Raw genomic sequence first — 18,046 nt, 5'->3', positions numbered from 1 at the left:
CTAGTTTTTTAGGTGTCTTACCTATCCTCACCCTTCCCTTGTGTGCTTTTATCATGTGCTCAAAGTCCAATCCCCTTGTTGTGTTGGGCCCTGGCTTTCTAACACATCACCAGAGAGCCTGAACTCTCAGTGCGGCAGGCTGAACTGAATCATTCCTGGCTGCAAATCTCCCAGAAGCCCCCCTTTCTTCCAGATATCTCATATAAAGTGCTCAGCAGAGCCCCACCCCACTGGCCTTGCAGAAGCTCCACACAGACTAATTCAGCGCCTCCTCTGTGAAGTACCTCATGATGCCCCCACCCCCTACATCCACAGATGTCTTGTGCACACCCTACCCCCAGGGCCAGAGGCTGGGCCTGCCAGTCCCCCAGCCCCAGCTCAGCCCCAGCAGTATCTGGCAAAAAGAAGAGGCTCAGCAAGCTGTTGTTGCCATGTTAGGAAGGAGATCTCCCTGCTTTTTCCAGCCCCACTACAGCTAAGGGATTCCAGGCTGTTTTCCCTGTGCTTCTGATGGCCAGTGGCCCTGGGCTGGTGTGAGATCAATGTCTGCTTTATGCTTTCTACTCTGTCCCTTTTGCTTACATATGGCTTTATATGGTTAGTACTTGCCTTCATAATTCAAGAAAAACATTCTGAGACCTGCCAATGACCAAGCCTGCTTCAAGATGCTGGAGATGCAGAGTGTAGGATGGTCAGCCACCATGAGGCTGATGGCAGTACAATAATGTGACAGGGTGGCCTAGTGACAGTTCCAGAAGGCCCTTAGAGGAGGCCCAGCATGAGGCATGACCACCACCTGCCTTTCCACCCCTGGACCCAACATGTTTTGGCCTAAACCACTTAGTTGATGCTGTCTTGCATCTGGAGGCTACCCCTCCCTCTCCTCTCACCCTCAGCCTTGGTGTCGGGATAAGGGTTTGAGGCAGGGGCTGAGCACAACACCAGGCACAAAGCAGGCACACACCACGAAGCACACTTGGTGCTGCAACTTTGTGCCAGGAGAGGGAGGGGCAGAGGCCCAGCTTTCCCTGCTGTCCCCTTCCAGCACTCCTTGGGAAGCCTGCCTCGGCCTCCTGGCTCCATGTGGCAGCCTCCACCCTTTCAAGCTTGAGTCTAGGAGACTATGAGGCTGGGAATGTCAAGCAGGAACCCCACCCTCCAACCCCATCTGCACACCATCTAAGCCAGCACTGTCTAGTAGGAATGTAAAGCCAGCCACACATGGAATTTTACATTTTCTACTTAAAGAAAAAACAGGTGAAATAACTTTGGTGTATTTTAATACAAAATATCCAGAATGCTGCCATTTCAACATGCAGTAAAAACCCAGCAAAGAAATACTGTGAGTTCTTCACACTCCACTGTGGGTGTTACATTAAGAGCCCAGCTCAGTGCAGACCAGCTATATGGCAAGTGCCCAATGGCCACCACACCAGACAGCACAGTTAGCAGGAGCTACTGAGAACACAATGTGACCAAGTGCTGTGTTGACAGGAAGGACAGATTTCTGCCACAGCTTCCAGGTACAAAAGTCCTGTGTCCTGGATGCTCTGCACACTTCGGCTCAGCATGGTCACAGCTTCACACCAGGTTCTGGTTCCTGTCCGTCTAGGGGGCTGCAGGGAGCAGAAGACATTTGTGTCCAGCCTCTGAGCATGAGCAAGGGAAGAGGCTGGGAGGAGAGTCCAGGGAACACTGAAGGCAGGGAAGGTGGTGTCACCAGGAGTACCAATGGCTGTGGTGGGCAGGCACTTCCTAGGCACAGGCCCCTGCATGCTCTGCTGTCAAATCATCCTATGCCGTCTGCCCAGATGGTCTCAGTTCATGCCTATATTTATCAGTTAAACTCCATTTCAGAGGTTAAGGAATGAAGGATGCACAGCATCTAGGTTCAGGCTGGGACTTAAATGGAGGGTCTGTGACCCCAGAGCCGTAGCCCTGTGGCTCGGAAGCCAGATGGGCAAGCCAGGGTATGAATAGAGAATGCACACCTCAACTTAGGAGAAAGGAGAAGGGGAAGAAAGAGCAGCCCTAAGGCCACTGCAGGAACTAGACAGTAGTCAGCTCAGCTGCCTAACATCCCTGCCCTGCTGGGGTAGGGAGACCTTGCATTTCACACCCAGAACTGTTTGCCTTCTGCAGCTTATGACCTCTCTAGGTTAGAGCCACCAGGGTGGGACACCGGCCAGTCTTGGGTTGTCTGAATACAAGCTGAGGAGAAGGAGGGGGGAGAGGAGTGAGCCCCAGATTAAGAGCATCAGTTTCACCTCTGCTTCCCCTCACCTGGGGAAGTTGACAGTGACACCTCTCTGTTGAGGAGTCCGGTGGGACAAATTGACTCAGAGAACTTTGACCACAGTGGGGAAGAAGCAGATCAAGGCAGTGGGGATGGGTGCTGCTGCCTCTCCTAGGGGCACAGGGTGGAGTCTATCACGTGCCCCCACTGTGTTGAAACAGGCTGGGAACCTGCCTCCTGAAAGGCAAATGTTAGCTTAGGTAGTGGCCCACAGTGCCACGTCAGATGGGCTGAAACCGCCCGCAGCACCCACAGTTCTGCCTGCGTGGCTGCTCAGCGTCACCACGTTCCCTCCTCCTTCCCTGCTTCCAGGTGCACCGGGAACCAGGTGGCTTCCCACCCCGGGCGGCCTCAGCTACTGAAGCAGTAGCTGCCATCGGGCTAGGCCGCGGGCGCTGGGCGAATGGAAGGCCGGCACACCTCTGGAAGGTGCCGAGGGGTTGGTGACCTGGGCCTCCAGACAGGGGTGCACAGGTGAGTGTGCCGGGCCTGGTGGCGCTTCCGCCCTGCCGACCTCATCACGGAGGTGAGGACAAGATGACAGCACCCACCTCTTCCCGAGATCCTCACCGAGGGCCGGCACTGGGCACCAGGCGGGCGATGGGAGGGGCGGCCGCGGACCGCCAGTTCGGCAACCTAGCTTTGTCCCTACCTGCCTCCGATCTAGGTGCCCCCCAGTAGGGGACGTTGAGGCGGCCAGGTCCCGCGCACCGTCCAGGGGCTGCGGCCTCTGGCGCAGAGGAGGAGTCTGGCGGACCCGGCAGCCGGAAGCTGGGGCTTCCGAGTGTGGTCCGACCAGCGCCAAGGAAGGCAGCCCCGGTGCGTTCAGCTAACCCCACTGCGCTGGCGGAGCCCGCGGAGTCCGCAAACCGTAACCAGGCAACGAACGCGGGGCCGGAGCGTGCGCGTGCGCACCAGACGTTAGCACCCGCCCGGCTGCCCAAGAGCGGGGGAGTGGGGTGAAGGGGTTGGTGACTGTGGCGCATGCGCAGTCGTCCCGACGGCATCCAGCCGACTCCAACGGAAAAAAATGGGAGGAGCGCGCCGGTAGCCAGGCCCCCTCGGACTCTCGGTTTCGCGGAATAGCCGTTCTTGATGGCTGAAGCTGCTGACTTCAGTGTTTCAAACTCGATTGAAGAATCCTGTGTTTAAAACTAGAAGAATGGGAGCTAGAGCCAGCGTAACCAAGGCAATGTCCCGTGGCGGGGCTGGTGCGCCCGACCCCGGCAGGTGGGTGAGGGGCGGGGCCACGGGGGTGGGGCGGTGAAGGACAGACGCGGGCGAGAGGCGGGGCTTAGGGGGCGGGACGAAGGGATGAGGCGGCAAAAGACTGGATGAAGGCGAGAGGCGGGACCAGGGGGGCGTGGTGAAGGATGCGGCATGAAGGACAGGCGCAGATGGGGGCGGGGCCAAGGGAATGAGGCGGTGAAAGACTGGACGACGGCGAGATAAAAGGGGCGGGGACAGGGCGGAGCGCGCGCTGACGTCGTCTCGGACACGTCGGCGGCGCGGCGACCGGAGCCGGATGTGCCAAGATGGCTGCGGGTGCTGCCATGTCTGTGTTCGTCGCTGCTGCCGGGTGGGCTTTTGCCCGCGGCGCCTGAGGGGCCGGTCTCAGCCGCGCGGGTGAGGGGCGAGCGTGCGGAAGAAGGCAGAGGCCAGCCGGCGGGGCGAGGCTGCCGAGGGCCGGGAAGGGGGCGGTGGGTACCGGGCCCAGCCCCGAGCGGGCGGTGCGTCTCCAGACCGAGACGCCGCTGGGGCCGGTGAGAGCGACAAACTCTGGCCGCCACGGGTGGTGGGGGGGGGCGCGGACCGGGTCGCCTTGATGGGCGGTCCCGGGAGCCGCGGGCCGACGTGGACTCGAGCCGACCAGTCCTGGCCGGCGCTCTCCGGGCTGGGCTGCGTGGACCGGTCGGGCGGCCGCTTGGGCGGGTGCGTTAGCATGGCCGGACGGGGACGCCTGAGAAGAAGCCTTCAACTCTTTAAAACGAAGGACGCCTAGGAGGTTTTCCTGGCGGCGGAGCGCGTCTGTGTGTCTAAGGCTCTGAAGGGGTTTGGTCCTTGTTGGTTTGAAGACTTCAGGCTGAGGATGGGACACATTTACATGTGAACCCAAGAGCCGCGGTGTTGTTCATTTGCAATTTCTTGGCAGGGTGATGAGGGTGTCGCAAGGGAGGTGAGGGCTGTGCTTTGTATCAAGGGCTAGAGGAGTCTGGATATTAGACATCGAATCCACGTAGAGTCAGTTTATGCTGCTTCACTTACAAACGTTTTTAAGCGGGTTGTAGAGTGGGCGTGGACTGCTCAAGATTTCATTTCAAATACTTGCGATGCAGGTGTTAATCAGTATTGTCCATCTCCAGACAGGGTAGTAAGAAGCAGCAGATTCACAGACGGCTGTCCTTGAGTGATACTTTTGTAACTTTCAGCACACAGCCTTCCTGCAGTTTTTTTTTGTTTTGTTTTGTTTTGTTTACCCCATCCCCTTACTTAGGGTTTCCATGTTGGTATCTTGCAGTTCATGTTTTGTGCCTTGGCTACCCTCAGGGCATTTACCTCCGTGAACCTCCAGACTACCCTGGGATACTGTGTAGATTTTCAAATGATTCCTTCTTGCTCTGTAAACATCATTCATGAATGTCAGAGTGTCCTTGCAGGTCTTCCTCACTTTTAGCTTCGTTCAGGGTCCTCTACCCCCTCTGACACTGCCTTCTTCAGCATCTAAGTGTCTTTGGTTTAGATTCTAACTCAGAACAGGTAGAATTTATCATGTCTGTGTCAGGTGTGATAGGAGTGTAACTAGCAGTCACCATGAAGGAGATTGTATTTCTTGGTGCTCCTTTTGGTTTACACTTACACCAGAGGCCAGTGTAGAGTGAGAGTGAGTGAGAGAGAGAGAGTGAGTGTGTGTGTGTGTGTGTGTGTGTGTGTGTGTGTGTGTGTGCGCGCGCGCGCGCTAAATACCCACATCCAGCCGGGTGCCTTTGGCTCATGCCTATAATCGTAGCTACTTGGGAGATCGGGAGGATTGTGGTTCAAAGCCAGCACCAACAAAAAGTACTAAGACCCCATCTTAACCAATAGCTAGGTGAGGTGGTATACTCTAGATGGGAGGCTGAGATCAGGAAGATCTCAGTTCCAGATCAATCCGAAGAAAAAAGCTGGTCATGGTGGTGCATGCCTCTCATTCCAGCTATGATGAGGAAGCCTAAAATAAGAGGATCTAGCAAAAAGCTAGACCCTATCTCAGAAGCAGTAGAGCGCCTGTCTCCCAAGCACAAAGCCCTGAGTTCAAACTTGAGTACCACCAAAAGAAATGAATAAATACCCCCCTGAGTTCAAACCCCAGTACCTCCAAAATAAATACCCCAGTCCCACAGAAGTACTCCTGTTAGGTACAAGGCAGCTGAGCTGAAGAGCTGGGTTTATGAATAATGCATCTGGAAGAAGATGAGCAGGTCTCTGAAACAGAGTTTTGAAAGTTAGATGACTTGCTGAACAGAATAAAACTTTCTATAACCCTAGATAAATGGTAAGCAGTTTATTTTCTATTATTAAAGAAGATTAAAAGATAATGTTCAGGTCATAAGCTTGTTCACATTAAATTGGTATATTGCTAAAAAGCTCTCAGTTGAGTGTGGGGCTCTGGGAGTGCTCCCTTGTAAGTGATAGTGTTTGCTTATAAAACGATTCTTAGTCCATTAGAGTTGAGAAAATAATTTTTTAAGTTTCTGCTAAGAAAATGTTCACACATAAACCTGTGCAACTTAGATTCTGATAAGACTTCAGTTTTAAAAAGTGATGAGGATTAGGCCATCTCAGAATCTACCGTGAGTAGAATCTCCTAAGTGTAAATCCGGAAGAGACCTTGGTGTGTGGGTTGGGTGGGGGAAATCATACTCTCTCATTTTGTAAGTGGAGACTTGTTGCAGAAAGAGAGATGGCTGTCCTGAGCCACTCTGTAGAAACTTAGTCTTGCTGTCACAGTGACACCTTGATAAATCAACCCTGTAGGCCTGTGTTGTGTATTTTATTTTATTTTATTTTAGGTTTTTTTTTTTAAACTATTTAGAGTGGTTGAAGGTCTTGTGTTGTAGGACAGCCTAGAATGCCTGTTTCTCTTGGCAGCCAAGGTTCAGAAGGGTTTGGAAGTCCTGTGCATCCTGTGTTTGGGTGCAGGATTTCTGCATCTGTGGTGGCTCCACAGGTGGCTGCAGAAATGGAGGAGAGTCCCAGCTCACAGGGAGGGGAGGGGAGACAGGGGAGGGGAAGCTACTTCTGCTTTTGGTTCATGTAAAGTGAAGCTGCAAACATTCTTTTAAAATGACAGCTTGGTGTCACGTGAACTCTGGTATTGTTCTAATTCTAAAAGTTCTGTTGAAGTCAAGTGGGTTTCTGGGTACTTGCCAGTTGGAAAGGGTCTCCCGTGTTGACATAGGTAGGAGCATGTGTGGGTAGTGATAATGATGAATAATAGATTTATAGGGTAGTGTTCAGGTAGGGGTTAGAAGCTTTCATTTGTAAATGGCTTTACTTAAAATACATCTGTCACTGTTTTCTTTTACCTGAATATCAGAAAGATTTCTGAGGATGAAAACAGTACACATCTGCAGAGATGTGTGGATTAAACTTTAGAGGCCTACCAAGAGCTCTCCCTTTGATTTAGTTTTCTCTTGTATTAGCTAAACATCTGTTCTTGAGGGTGGTGCTGGGGAGGACAGATGCAAAGAAAAGGACATACAAGGTGTAGAACTTGAAAGGACAGGTTAGCTTGTCAAGATGGTACTCACTGTCTTACTGAAAAACAACAAACAGCAACAGAAAACGGATCGGAGGGTTTTGCCCCTTTCTTTTCTGGTAGAGGTTCATTGGCATTCTGCCCATTGGAAATGTGTAAATTCAGCTAGTCCCCTGGTTGTAAAGCTCTTGTAAATTTCCTTAGGATTTTTATTCTGAGCATAGCTACAACTCCAGGGGTCAGAAGCAATTTTGTTTCACTGTTTTCAGATGAAAACCAGTCACATACAAAAAAATAAGACATTTTACATGCTGAGATAAAAGGCATTTAGTAGCTTTTGTAACTACTTCTCAGGAAAGAAAACTGAAGAACAGATATGTTTTCTTTTCCAGATTTAAAATTAGCAGATACGAAAAGTATGGTATGCAGTGTTTTTTTGTTGTTTTGTGTGTTGGGTTTTTTGTTTTGCTTTTTGGCAATAGTAGGGTTTGAACTCACACTTACTAGGCACGTGCTCTACCACCTGAGTCACTCCTCCAGTTCTGTTTGTGTTTTTGAGACAGGGTCTTCTTATGTAGTTCAATGGCCTTGCGCTCACAACACTCCTGTTTCTGCCTCCCCAGTGCTGGGATCGCAGGGATGTACTACCATACCCAATGCAATTTTTCTTTTCTTTCTTCACAAGACTAGTGTTTGAACTCTGGGTTTTGTGCATTATAGGCAAGTAACCACTTGAACCATGTTCATAGCCCCAATTTTTCTTTCTTAATAGCAGAGGTGGCTCTTTCTGGATTTGGTGGTGGTTTAAAGAGAAGTATAAAGAACTAATAGGCATTTTCTGGTAATGTGTCAGCATGGTGGTTAGATTGCTCCTCATCCCTACCAATGTGGGAAGTGGCAGGGGGTGGGGGGGAGGTTCCAGGAGCAGTCTGAGTAGGGAATCCCGAAGTGGGTACAGGCTGTCTGTACCTACTCAGCTAGCTGATGGCCAAACTGTCAGTGTCCTTGCTTCATCCACTCCCTCCCAGAACAGCTCCCAAGGACTGAGTTCTCTGTTGGGGTAGCAGGATCAGAGAGAGGTAGTCCTTAGGATTTAAATGACTTGGCATCATATTGAGTCTCTTTTTTCATAATTTTCTTTATTACAGTCAGGACTATGAATATACGGATTTTATGTTTATCTTTTCTTTTTCTTTTGCAGCTCAAATTAAGGAAAAGCTCTTCCCTGCCTCCTCTGTAAGAAGCATCTCCTTGTGTGAAAGATCCAACATGCAGCCGCCACCCCAAGCAATCCCATCTGGCATGGCTGGACCCCCTCCGACTGGGAATCCTCGAAGCATGTTCTGGGGCAACGGTCCTTATAGGAGACCTGCCAGTAGTAATGCACCAGTAGCTCCAATTACTTGCCCCTTGCAGCCGGTAACAGATCCGTTTGCTTTTAATAGACACTCGCTCCAAAATACACCGTTGAGTACTTCATCCAAGAGCAGCCTTCCCGTTTTGCCTGGCCCGGCCCTTCCGGTGTTTCCTCAGTGGCCTGGTTTGCCTGTGCCCCACACAAATGCTGGGGATAGTTTGCAAGGACCCCATGAGCCTCTGCCAGGATCCGTGTCACAGTCTAGAACAGATGCCAGTCCATTTCCTACTGTGTCCATCCCTTCATTATTGCCTGGTCCTGAGATGCATAGGAGCACCGAGGTCGGTTCTGGTTCAGGGCCTGAAGTTCAGAATCCACCACATCCACCTCACTACATTCCAGGAGTGGGTCCTGACCAATCTCATGAGGGCCATCTGCATGAGAGTGGGTCTGGGCCCGATAGACCCCTGAGGCACTCCGCACATGATGGTGTGGTAGCCCCAGCAGTATCCCCTTTCTTTTCCCAGTCTAGCGAACAGATGCCAGGTCAGTGGGGGCCAGCGCAGGGAGGCCCACAGTCTTCCCATCAGCACCACGCGTCCTGCCCAGAAGGAACCGTTCAGAGTGTGGGGCACCAGGCCACCAACTCTTCCCATTTCCCCTCTCCATCCAACCTGCACCATGGTCCTGGCCGTGAGCCTCACAGCCCACTAGTGTCTCCTCCAGTACCCTTGGTGGGTGGTGAAGGAAACGAGGCAGCCCACCTGCAAAGTGGAAACCATTTTGTGAGTAACTACCACCCTAAACACACATTTGGGCAAAACTCCAGAATTGGGAGTATGTGGGCAAGCCAGGAGTTCAGGCAGAACCCAAGAGTGAATAAAGAGCATTTGCCAGACCCCGCCCTTATGAATCCCCTCACTCAGGGAAATAGCCCAGAAAACCAGGTGCACTATCCCCCAGGGGCAGGGACTAGCCGGACCCCACTGGAAGCAGCCTCAAGAGCTCTCTCAATGTTTTTCCAAGGGGAAGAGACAGAAAACGAGGAGAATCTTTCATCTGAAAAAGCAGGCTTTGCTGGCAGAATGGACTTTGATAGTTTCTCCTTTAGCCCTGGATTGGGCCATCTGCCCCCACCTGTACATGGAGCTACTGGTGTCTGCCAGGCCTTTCTCAAAGGCTCCAACAACGAGACTGCACAGCAGGAAGGAAGTACACAGATTTACCTTTCTCAGTCTGTAGGCATCCAGCATGATAAACAAACCAGTAAAATCACTGCCGGTGATGTGTGGAGTGATACAGCCAGCACAGGAACTCATGACACTCATGGATCACAGTATGAGAATGTGGAGAACTTAGAATTTATTCAGAATCAAGAAGTCCCACCAAGTGAGCCCCTGAGTTTGGACCCCTCTTCCCCAAGCGAACAGTTCCGATATGGACCCCTTCCTGGGCCACCTGTCCCTAGGCCCAGTGCTGTGGGCCTCACCAGAGGTGGGGGGCTGAATCTTGAGGCTGCTGATGTGCCACTGCATCTTACACCATCTGACAGTGTGTCATCCAGCTATAGCAACCACAGCCACAGAAGTCCTCCAGGGTCTGCCAGGCCCCAAGAATTGGTGGGCACATTTATTCAGCAAGAAGTTGGAAAACCTGAGGATGATGCCTCGGGCAGTTTTTTTAAGCAAATTGACTCTTCACCTGTGGGAGGCGAGACAGATGAGACTACGGCAAGTCAGAATTACTGCAGCAGCTTGTCCCAACCCTCAACCCCAAGTCCCCCGAAACCTACAGGGATATTTCAGACAAGTGCAAACAGTTCTTTTGAACCAGTAAAATCCCACTTAGTTGGAGTAAAACCAGTGGAGGCAGATCGCGCCAATGTGGTGGTTGAAGTGAGGGGGACCCGTGACCACCAGAGTAAATGCACACCAGCTACTGCACTGCCTGACACCTCCCCAGGCAACTTAGAACAGCCGCCAGACAACATGGAGACCCTGTTCACACCCCAGACCTGCCCTCTGCCACTTACCACCACTGCAGAAGCTGGGCATTCACTTCCGTATCCAGCAGGGCTACCCTTGGATACTGTGCGCCCAACACCTGAAAAGAGGCCCTCAGCCAGGACACAGGGGGCTGTTAAGTGTGAGAGCCCAGCAACAACTCTTTGGGCACAAAATGAGCTACCAGATTTTGGTGGCAATGTCCTTCTAGCCCCTGCTGCTCCTGCACTTTATGTTCCCGCAAAACCTCAGCCATCAGATGTTCAGCCTCAAGGAAGAGGGGTGTCTGGGCAGCAGTTGCAGAAGCCAAGCTCTGTCCCCCTGCTGCAGAACCAAGATGGCCTGGGTGCTTCTGAGAACCTGGAGAACCCTCCTGAGGTGGGTGAAGAGGAAGACCTGACACAGGCCAGTTCTGGTTATGCAAGTTTGCTATCCCCACTGCCTGCTGAATCTTTACAGAATCAGTCTGTCTTGATTGCCCAGCCTGATCAAAGCTATAATTTGGCTCACCCCACTAATCTTCCTGTGTCCTTAATGAATCCTGATGAGAAGAATCAGTCCTGGGGAGATGCTGTTGTGGGGGATAAAGCTACAAGGAACAGCAGCTGGGCTCTTGGTGGTGATTCTGGAGAGCATGCAACTTTGTCTGGTGTCCCAGCCAGCACTGTCACTGGCTTGTCTCTGCCCAGCAGCGTTGCCCAGAGTAATGCCCTGAGAGGTTCTGGGTCTTCTGAAATGGTTTCTAGCCAGCCTGCCAGTTTGCTGGTTCAGTCGCTATCCCATCCAGTTCCAAAGAACCCTCTTCCAGAAAGTCAAAAGAATCACAATGCAGGAGAGGTCCTTCCTGAGTTTGTTAATAGCCCTGCTGGAAGCACAGGTGTGATGTTAGTTCCACCCACAAACAGTACCTTAGTAGCTACTAGTGATAAGGCAGAACACTCCAATAACCAGGAGGAAATTGTTGGCGCTCTAGACTTCACATTAAATAAAACTTTGGAAAATCCTGGGAGAATGTATAGCCCTTCCCATTCGGACAGCACAGCTTCTCAGCAGGCTGTTGCTAATCATCCCAGACAATCTGGGTCTGGGAGGCATAACCCAGACCGTTTCTACCAGCAGGTGACAAACGATGCACAGGACCACTGTGGCCTAGAAAGAGCCCAGCCAAAGCTGGTGTCTCCTCAGCCACAGACTTCTCTCCCACAAGTGCACCTAGCAGCATCTCCGGAAGCTTCAAATCCAGAAAGTCCACCCACTCAAGGACGGTCCCACAGCTCGGCCCAACCACCAGCAAATCCAGCTCCAGCTGACACAGGCCAGCAGCTGCTGCCTCAGCCACCTCAGTCCTCCAGTGCTTCAGTTATATCTACCACCTCCAGCCATGCAGCCACACGGTCAGAGCAGCCATGGCTTCACCCACCACCTCTGAATGCATATGGCCCACCACTTCAGGACTTAGGGTCCTACTATTACAGACCCCTGTATGATGGCTACCAATCTCAGTACCCCTCACCGTACCTATTGGATCCTGGGATGGCCCTCTATTACCAGGTGAGTGTACCAGTGTTGTTTAGCCGTCTGTCTCTACTCACTTTGGCCAGTGTGTTTCTTTTGTCATGGTGTGTTCCATGGGAGTGACTTATTTTTGGACCTACACAGTGCACCTGAGAAGAGCCTTCCCTAGTCCCGAGCACGGGTCCGTCCTCAGAGGTTTGTATCAGTGGTAGCCTATTGAATTGCTTGTAATACTGGTGCCATTTTTGTGTAACCTAGCGTCCCTAATTTTATGTGACAAAAAGGGCCCTTGTTTCAAATACCTGTACACTTGCTGCAGAATTACAGCCCTGTGTTGCACAGTTTGGGAAACTGATTTAGCCTCTTGAGAGCTCTTACATTTATGTTGTTGTTTGTTGTGAGATAGAATCCCTCTGTGTAGCCCAGGTCAGCCTCCCAAATGCTGAATTATAGGTGTGCACTGCCATGCTTGGCTTTTTTATGATTTTTTAATCACAAAAACCAACCAACAATAAGAAACAACAGGGATAATTGTAGGAGACTTTTAAATCTCTCATTGGAAATAAAAATATCGTAGGAAAAAATTAGGTTTGCAGTATTATTCATGTGCAATAAGAAAAGAGGTGAGATTCCATAAATTTCTCGCAAATGGGAGCCGATGTCCCAGCAGGGTCGGAGGCCCTGCTGTGTCGTTTTCTTGCCTCTTTCACAGTGTGGCCAGCTTACAGCTGCTGTTTAGCTTGGACTCTTGCTTATCCCTGCAGTAGTTTGAAAACAGTGTGGTCTATCCTTGATCATTATCTGGTTTTCCCACCTCTGGCCCAGACTCAGCATCACCCAAGGTAGAGGGTTATATTACAGAAAGTTTGAAAACCATGGTCCCCAATGCTTGTGGGGCCAGGTGGTATTAAATTCTTATGCTGCCTGAAAACAGCCCTGGGGCTGTGCAAGAAGGTCAGCTTAGGAACGGGGCTATGGTGGCTAGGTCAGACGCTGCCTATGGCAACAGGCCTGTGCCTTTCTCCTGGCCTGGAACGTTGTCACTCATATATGTGTGAGCAGTTACATATCCTGCTCCTGAGATCTGGGAATCCTATTTTGGAAGGAAGGAGCTATAGATTTTATTTCTGTATAAGGGAGGGAGTTCAACTCTGCTTGACATGGGGACAGCAGAGTGAGGAGATCCCTAGGCCTACCATGCACTCCCAAGCTTGGCGACACTTCAGTGTGAGCACATTTCTTTTGTTGCTGTAATATCCAGTGGTGGTCAAAGCGAGTCCCTTTTTCCATGATTTTATGGTATCTGCCAGGTAATGACAGGGTTGGGGCTTTTATGCTTGGAAGAATGAGTTCTGGCTCACACCTGCATCACCTCACCTCTCTCCAGATTGTCACATGCCCATTGGGCCCCCCTTCAGAAACAGGCTGAGGCCACGATTTGTTATGTAATGTAGTTGAAAAGCCTTATAAGTATGAGCCAGGCGGTGGTGCCTCATGTCTGTAATCCTAACTACTCAGGAGGCAGAGATCAGGAGGGTGGCAGTTCGAAGTCAGCCCAGGCAAATAGTTTGTGAGACCCTATTTCGAAAAAAAGCATTACAATAAAGGGCTGGTGGAGTGGCTCAAAGTGTAGGCCCTGAGTTCAAACCCCAGTACTGAAAAAAAAAAAAAGGAATAGGTACAAGTTGGGCTGGCAGAGTGGCTCAAGTAGTAGAGCGCCTGTCTTGCAAGTGTGAAGCTCTGAGTTCAAACCCCGATACCACAAAAAGAGAGAAAGAAAAAAAAAAAGGAAGAATAGGAATGATTTTTTTTGTGTGAAATTGCTGATGGCTTTGAGACCATTCAGATGATCCCTGGTCCTATTGTTTAACTAGGTGGTGGCTGAGGCAGGACACATATGTATTGCTTAGATACAGCACCTCCACATTGGAGCCCTCAGGAGGCAGAAACGCACAGTGCCCTCGAGAAGTCACCATGGTCCCCTGTGGCTGCCTGGTAATATGTTGGCCTTCTGGGCCCATCTGGGCAGTCTTCTGAGCAAAACCCTCCTACCTGTCTGTCCATGTGACTTCACCATGTAGGTTTTTGTTTGCATGAAGGAAGCCTGCCTTTAGTCCTGCTTTTGGAGACTGGTCTCTGGGATGTGTAGAGCTAGAGCCGGCTGCTCAATGACTTACTGCTCATGATGGAATCTGACTGCCCAAACCTTCTTTCCGTAGGAAATCTATGGCCTGTGTGATCCTCGATATAGGCCCTATGACAGCTCAGCGTCTGCTTACTCTGAGAATTACCGCCACCCAGAGCCTGAGAGGCCCAGCTCCCGAGCAAGTCACTGCTCGGATCGCCCCACACCCAGGTGGGAACTGCATTCCATTCAGTCCTTCACTCTCGTACCCAGATATTTGTGATGGTAACTGTGATTGGAAAAATTCTTTGTCGGTAAAGAATTACGCAAATCGACTTAAAGTATGTTTATATTTTGTCAGCATGGGCCAAATGACAGATCATGGTTTTAAATTGAATTAAGCACACTGTCACATGCATTCCCGGCAGAGCTGGTCAGTTAGCATTTGGTCCCACTCCTGATCAGGCCGGACCTTATACAGAGCCACAAAGGAACTAGTGCACAGACCGTTGTTCTGTCACCAGGTACGTCTGTTGTTCTGGAAGTTTGCTCATGTATATTTGGGGCCCTTAGAAATGTGGCCATTTTTAACCAGTGCAGACTTTTCCACAGTCTCTAGATGCTGAGAGGACTTGACACAGAGACTGCATAATCTGTGGATAGACCCGTTACACTGGCTCCAAATACAGGGCCTGAAAGCCTCCATTCTAGGTCTGGCTCTGCTTCCTCTGCCAGAAGGTCTGCACTCATCTCTGGCCTGTGTCTCCCCACTGCTCTCCCTGCCTTATTTTGTGGTCATGGAGGAGATATTTGGAAAGAACCATGGCACTGTGCCCTCTGAGTAAGCCTGTAAGCCATGTCAAAGTTCACCTTTGTCTCAGAGCACCAGAAGCTGCTTTTGATCTTATGTTCACTCAGCGCCATTGGTGGTGTTGGCCAAAGCAGTGGGGCATGAGGCATGGTCACTGTGGACTCTTGACCCCTCAGTTCCTATAGTCATTACTTCTCAGAGCCCAGGGAGTGTTTGCTCACAGGAGTAGGCTTACATCACTCTTCAGCTCAGCAGTGTAGAAATGCCTAGTCACTAATGCACACAGGCCTAAGTGCTTTGTACCCATGCTTGCTTTCAGAAGGCTCTGTGTGCTGGTTCTTTGAGAGTTTTGGTGGCTTATCTGAACACAGAATGCTCTACCTGTACATCCTTGCCCATTTAGCTGGCCCATTTACCTTCCTCCAAAGGCATAACACTGAACCCACGTGTAGGTTTGCGTAGCAGATCATTGTGGGCACTCTGTGAAGCTCACAGACACTAAGGCTTTGCCTCTCAAGAGGCTTACCGTGGACCTGGACTGCAGCTCAGTGGTGGACCACCTTCCTAGCATGCATGAGGCTCTGAGTTTGAGAGAGACAGAGACAGATAGACTTAATTGTGAGAAAATTCCCAGGCAGGTCTTGTCACTGTTCCAGTTTCCTTCTGCTTGCCTACATGCAGCTTCACCTGGGAATTAACTTTAAGAGGCCCAGTATGGCTGTGTGACACTGAGTAGGCCCCAGGCAAGGCTAGATCAACTTATACAGGGGTGATTTGTCACTTCCTTCAGCTGTTGGGCTGTCTTCGGTACTTATTTGTCACAACCTGGAAGGTAGTCTTACTCTCCCTCTGTTCTCCCATAGCCACATGTCCTGCACTTAGTGTTAACATGATGCTTAGTGTTGGTGGTCTCCATGTGTCCAATATAGTCAGGTCATGCAGGACCTGCTTAAGATAGAACTCTTTTTTTCAAGTTTGTGATTGTGTCATCAGTGAATGGCAGGAAGGTTGGTGAAGTAAACTGAGTAGGTGGTGTGCTCTTGATTTGGCTCTGTGTCTGGGTGTTTTTCTGAAATGCTGCCATGCAGACAAATGTGGTCTGGAATGGTGAACCCCAAGGCCTTTGGGCCAGGCCAGATAGTTACTGTGGCCGAGCAGCCAGGTAGGCAGCAGGAGTGGATGGACTTTCTCACAAGGGCTGTGCCAGGCAAGCACCCAGACTCAACTGACATTTCCTGAAGCAGCATGAGAAAAGCCACATGTAAAAATCAGATTTTGTGTAAAACTTGCTGTTAGAAACTTTTAAGTGCTGTTCAGTACTTTCAAGAATCTTGAAGCCAGGTGCCAGTAGCTCACGCCTGTAATCCTAGCTACTTGGGAGGCTGAGATCAGGAGGATCAAGATTTGAGGCCACCGCAGGCAAATAGTTCTCCACACTCCATCTCCAAACTAACCAGAGCAAAGTGGAGTGGAGGTGTGGCTCAAGCAGTAGAGCACCTGCTTTGCAAGTGAGTTCAAAAAGAGTCTCGAGAGTACCAGAAGCTCTTTACACTAGGTCATTTTGCTAAATTCCACCTTTTCTTTGGTACAAGTCAAGATCATGGGTAGGTCTTTCAGGCATTTAGCAGGCTGACTCCTTGTCAGGCTCAGGAGGCCTGGCCCACCCTCAAAGGCCTGCTCTCCCAAGGTAATGCCCAGCACACATGGCTAGTGGTCTGCCCCTAATGGCTGTTAAAATTGGTATTTTAGGTTGATTGTAGGCTCAGTGCTTTTTTTTCTTCTGCTAAGCATAATATAAAAACTTGCATAGGATATAGCACTATTGCTGAGTCCTCTCAAATAGTGATTTTTCTGAGCTAAATTTCAGCTAACTGCATGGTGGGGAATGCCATGCTATCTTCTTTGTTACGATTTTGGATCTTCTAATTAAGAGTTTTTTCACAACCAAAGTGTTTTGATGAATGCCTGATGCTGTGGGTGTAATTTGTGCTGCTAATGTCTTGCCACACTTTAAGAAATAGGTAATATGTTTTTAACAGCTCTGTATGTTTTTTTCAGGCAAGGGTATCCTGAAGGATACTATAATTCCAAGAGTGGATGGAGCAGTCAGAGTGATTACTATGCAAATTACTACTCTGGCCGATACGATTATGGAGGTATGTTCAGGAATTACAGCCATTAGTAGGTGCAGTGTCCACAACACTGCTTGTGAACTTGCAGCAGTGTGCAAGTCATGCTCTGCTGGGTGATTCCAACGAACACTCCCTCACTAGTCTCTGTGTTTTTATTGAAGAACCAAAGTAGTTGAAAATTCTTTGCATGTAAGAATAATCATATTGATGATTTCCATTGAGAAATTATATCTTAACCTATAGCGTGGTGTGTCTCTGTCATACTGGTGTTTGTCTTGATTTTCTAACAAAGTATAATGGTCAGAGGTTCTGGGGCTGTATGACTACTCAAGTGTGAGCTGATGAAATTAAATAAAATGAAAAGCTGGCTCTTGGGTTACACTGGTCACGTTTGCATGCTCAGAACCCACCTGAGGCCAAATAGCACCTGCTCATCCATCTGTGGCATTCCCAGTGCTTCACAGCCAGCCTCCATGCCTGCCTTCCATGCAGTGTGGGCAGCACACCAAGGCCTGGGAAGAGCTAGGAAGTCCCTCAGGGACCCTGCTGGTTATATCTGCCCTGGCCATGTGTTCTCATGGCCCACAACTCCTGACATGCCCACATAGGCTGAACCTCTGGAAAGCCTCTACTTTCCAGGGGGCTCTTTTCTCCTTGAATATTTATACAATTTTAAATAGAAATCTGCACACACTTACCAAAAATGATGCCTCCTGTTTATGCATAATGTTAATATCCCCTTTTAAATATTGAAATTATTTTTTATAGCCTTCTGGGACCCCTTAGGAAGAAGAAATATTAGGAAAACTTAGGGGAGTAAATATTAAGATGTAGTAGTTGGGGCTGGGGACATAACTCAGTGGCAGAGTGCCTTCCTGGTAAGTATGAAGCCCTGGGTTCCATCCCCAGCACCACAAACAAAACATTAAAAACATATGAAAAAGAACTTCATATAGAAGTCTTTTAAATCAAAAACAGTAACATTGAGAGAAGAGCTGACTGGGTGCTGTGGAGTGTTGTGGACAGGCAGGGTGCAGCTTGTCCCTCCAGTGTGAGGATCTGCACTTGG

The 18,046-nt window shown here is 50.0% G+C and overlaps 1 protein-coding gene across 7 annotated transcripts in view; it reads left to right on the top strand.

Annotated features, from left to right (window-relative positions):
• The first annotated feature begins 2,581 nt into the window (after window positions 1-2,581).
• The window catches only part of Sec16a (SEC16 homolog A, endoplasmic reticulum export factor), a 37,221-nt gene continuing 21,756 nt past the window's right edge, over window positions 2,582-18,046 (top strand). For 4 of the 7 annotated variants that reach the window (XM_074052845.1, XM_074052844.1, XM_074052843.1 and 1 more), the window contains exons 1-4: window positions 3,795-3,922; window positions 8,236-11,945; window positions 14,129-14,265; window positions 16,904-17,001. In XM_074052845.1, coding sequence (XP_073908946.1) covers window positions 8,304-11,945; window positions 14,129-14,265; window positions 16,904-17,001 — 3,877 coding nt within the window. In that variant the 5' untranslated portion in view covers window positions 3,795-3,922; window positions 8,236-8,303. Of the gene's footprint in view, window positions 2,771-3,393; window positions 3,527-3,794; window positions 3,923-8,235; window positions 11,946-14,128; window positions 14,266-16,903; window positions 17,002-18,046 lie in introns of those variants that run through there. The other 3 variants (XM_074052846.1, XM_074052842.1, XM_074052841.1) reach the window with 3 other exon arrangements.

The sequence above is a fragment of the Castor canadensis genome, chromosome 13 (assembly GCF_047511655.1).
Source record: "Castor canadensis chromosome 13, mCasCan1.hap1v2, whole genome shotgun sequence".
Classification (NCBI taxonomy): Eukaryota; Metazoa; Chordata; class Mammalia; order Rodentia; family Castoridae; genus Castor; species Castor canadensis.
Note: the sequence above shows the minus strand (reverse complement) of the source record. Positions and strands in the feature narration are given on the sequence as shown.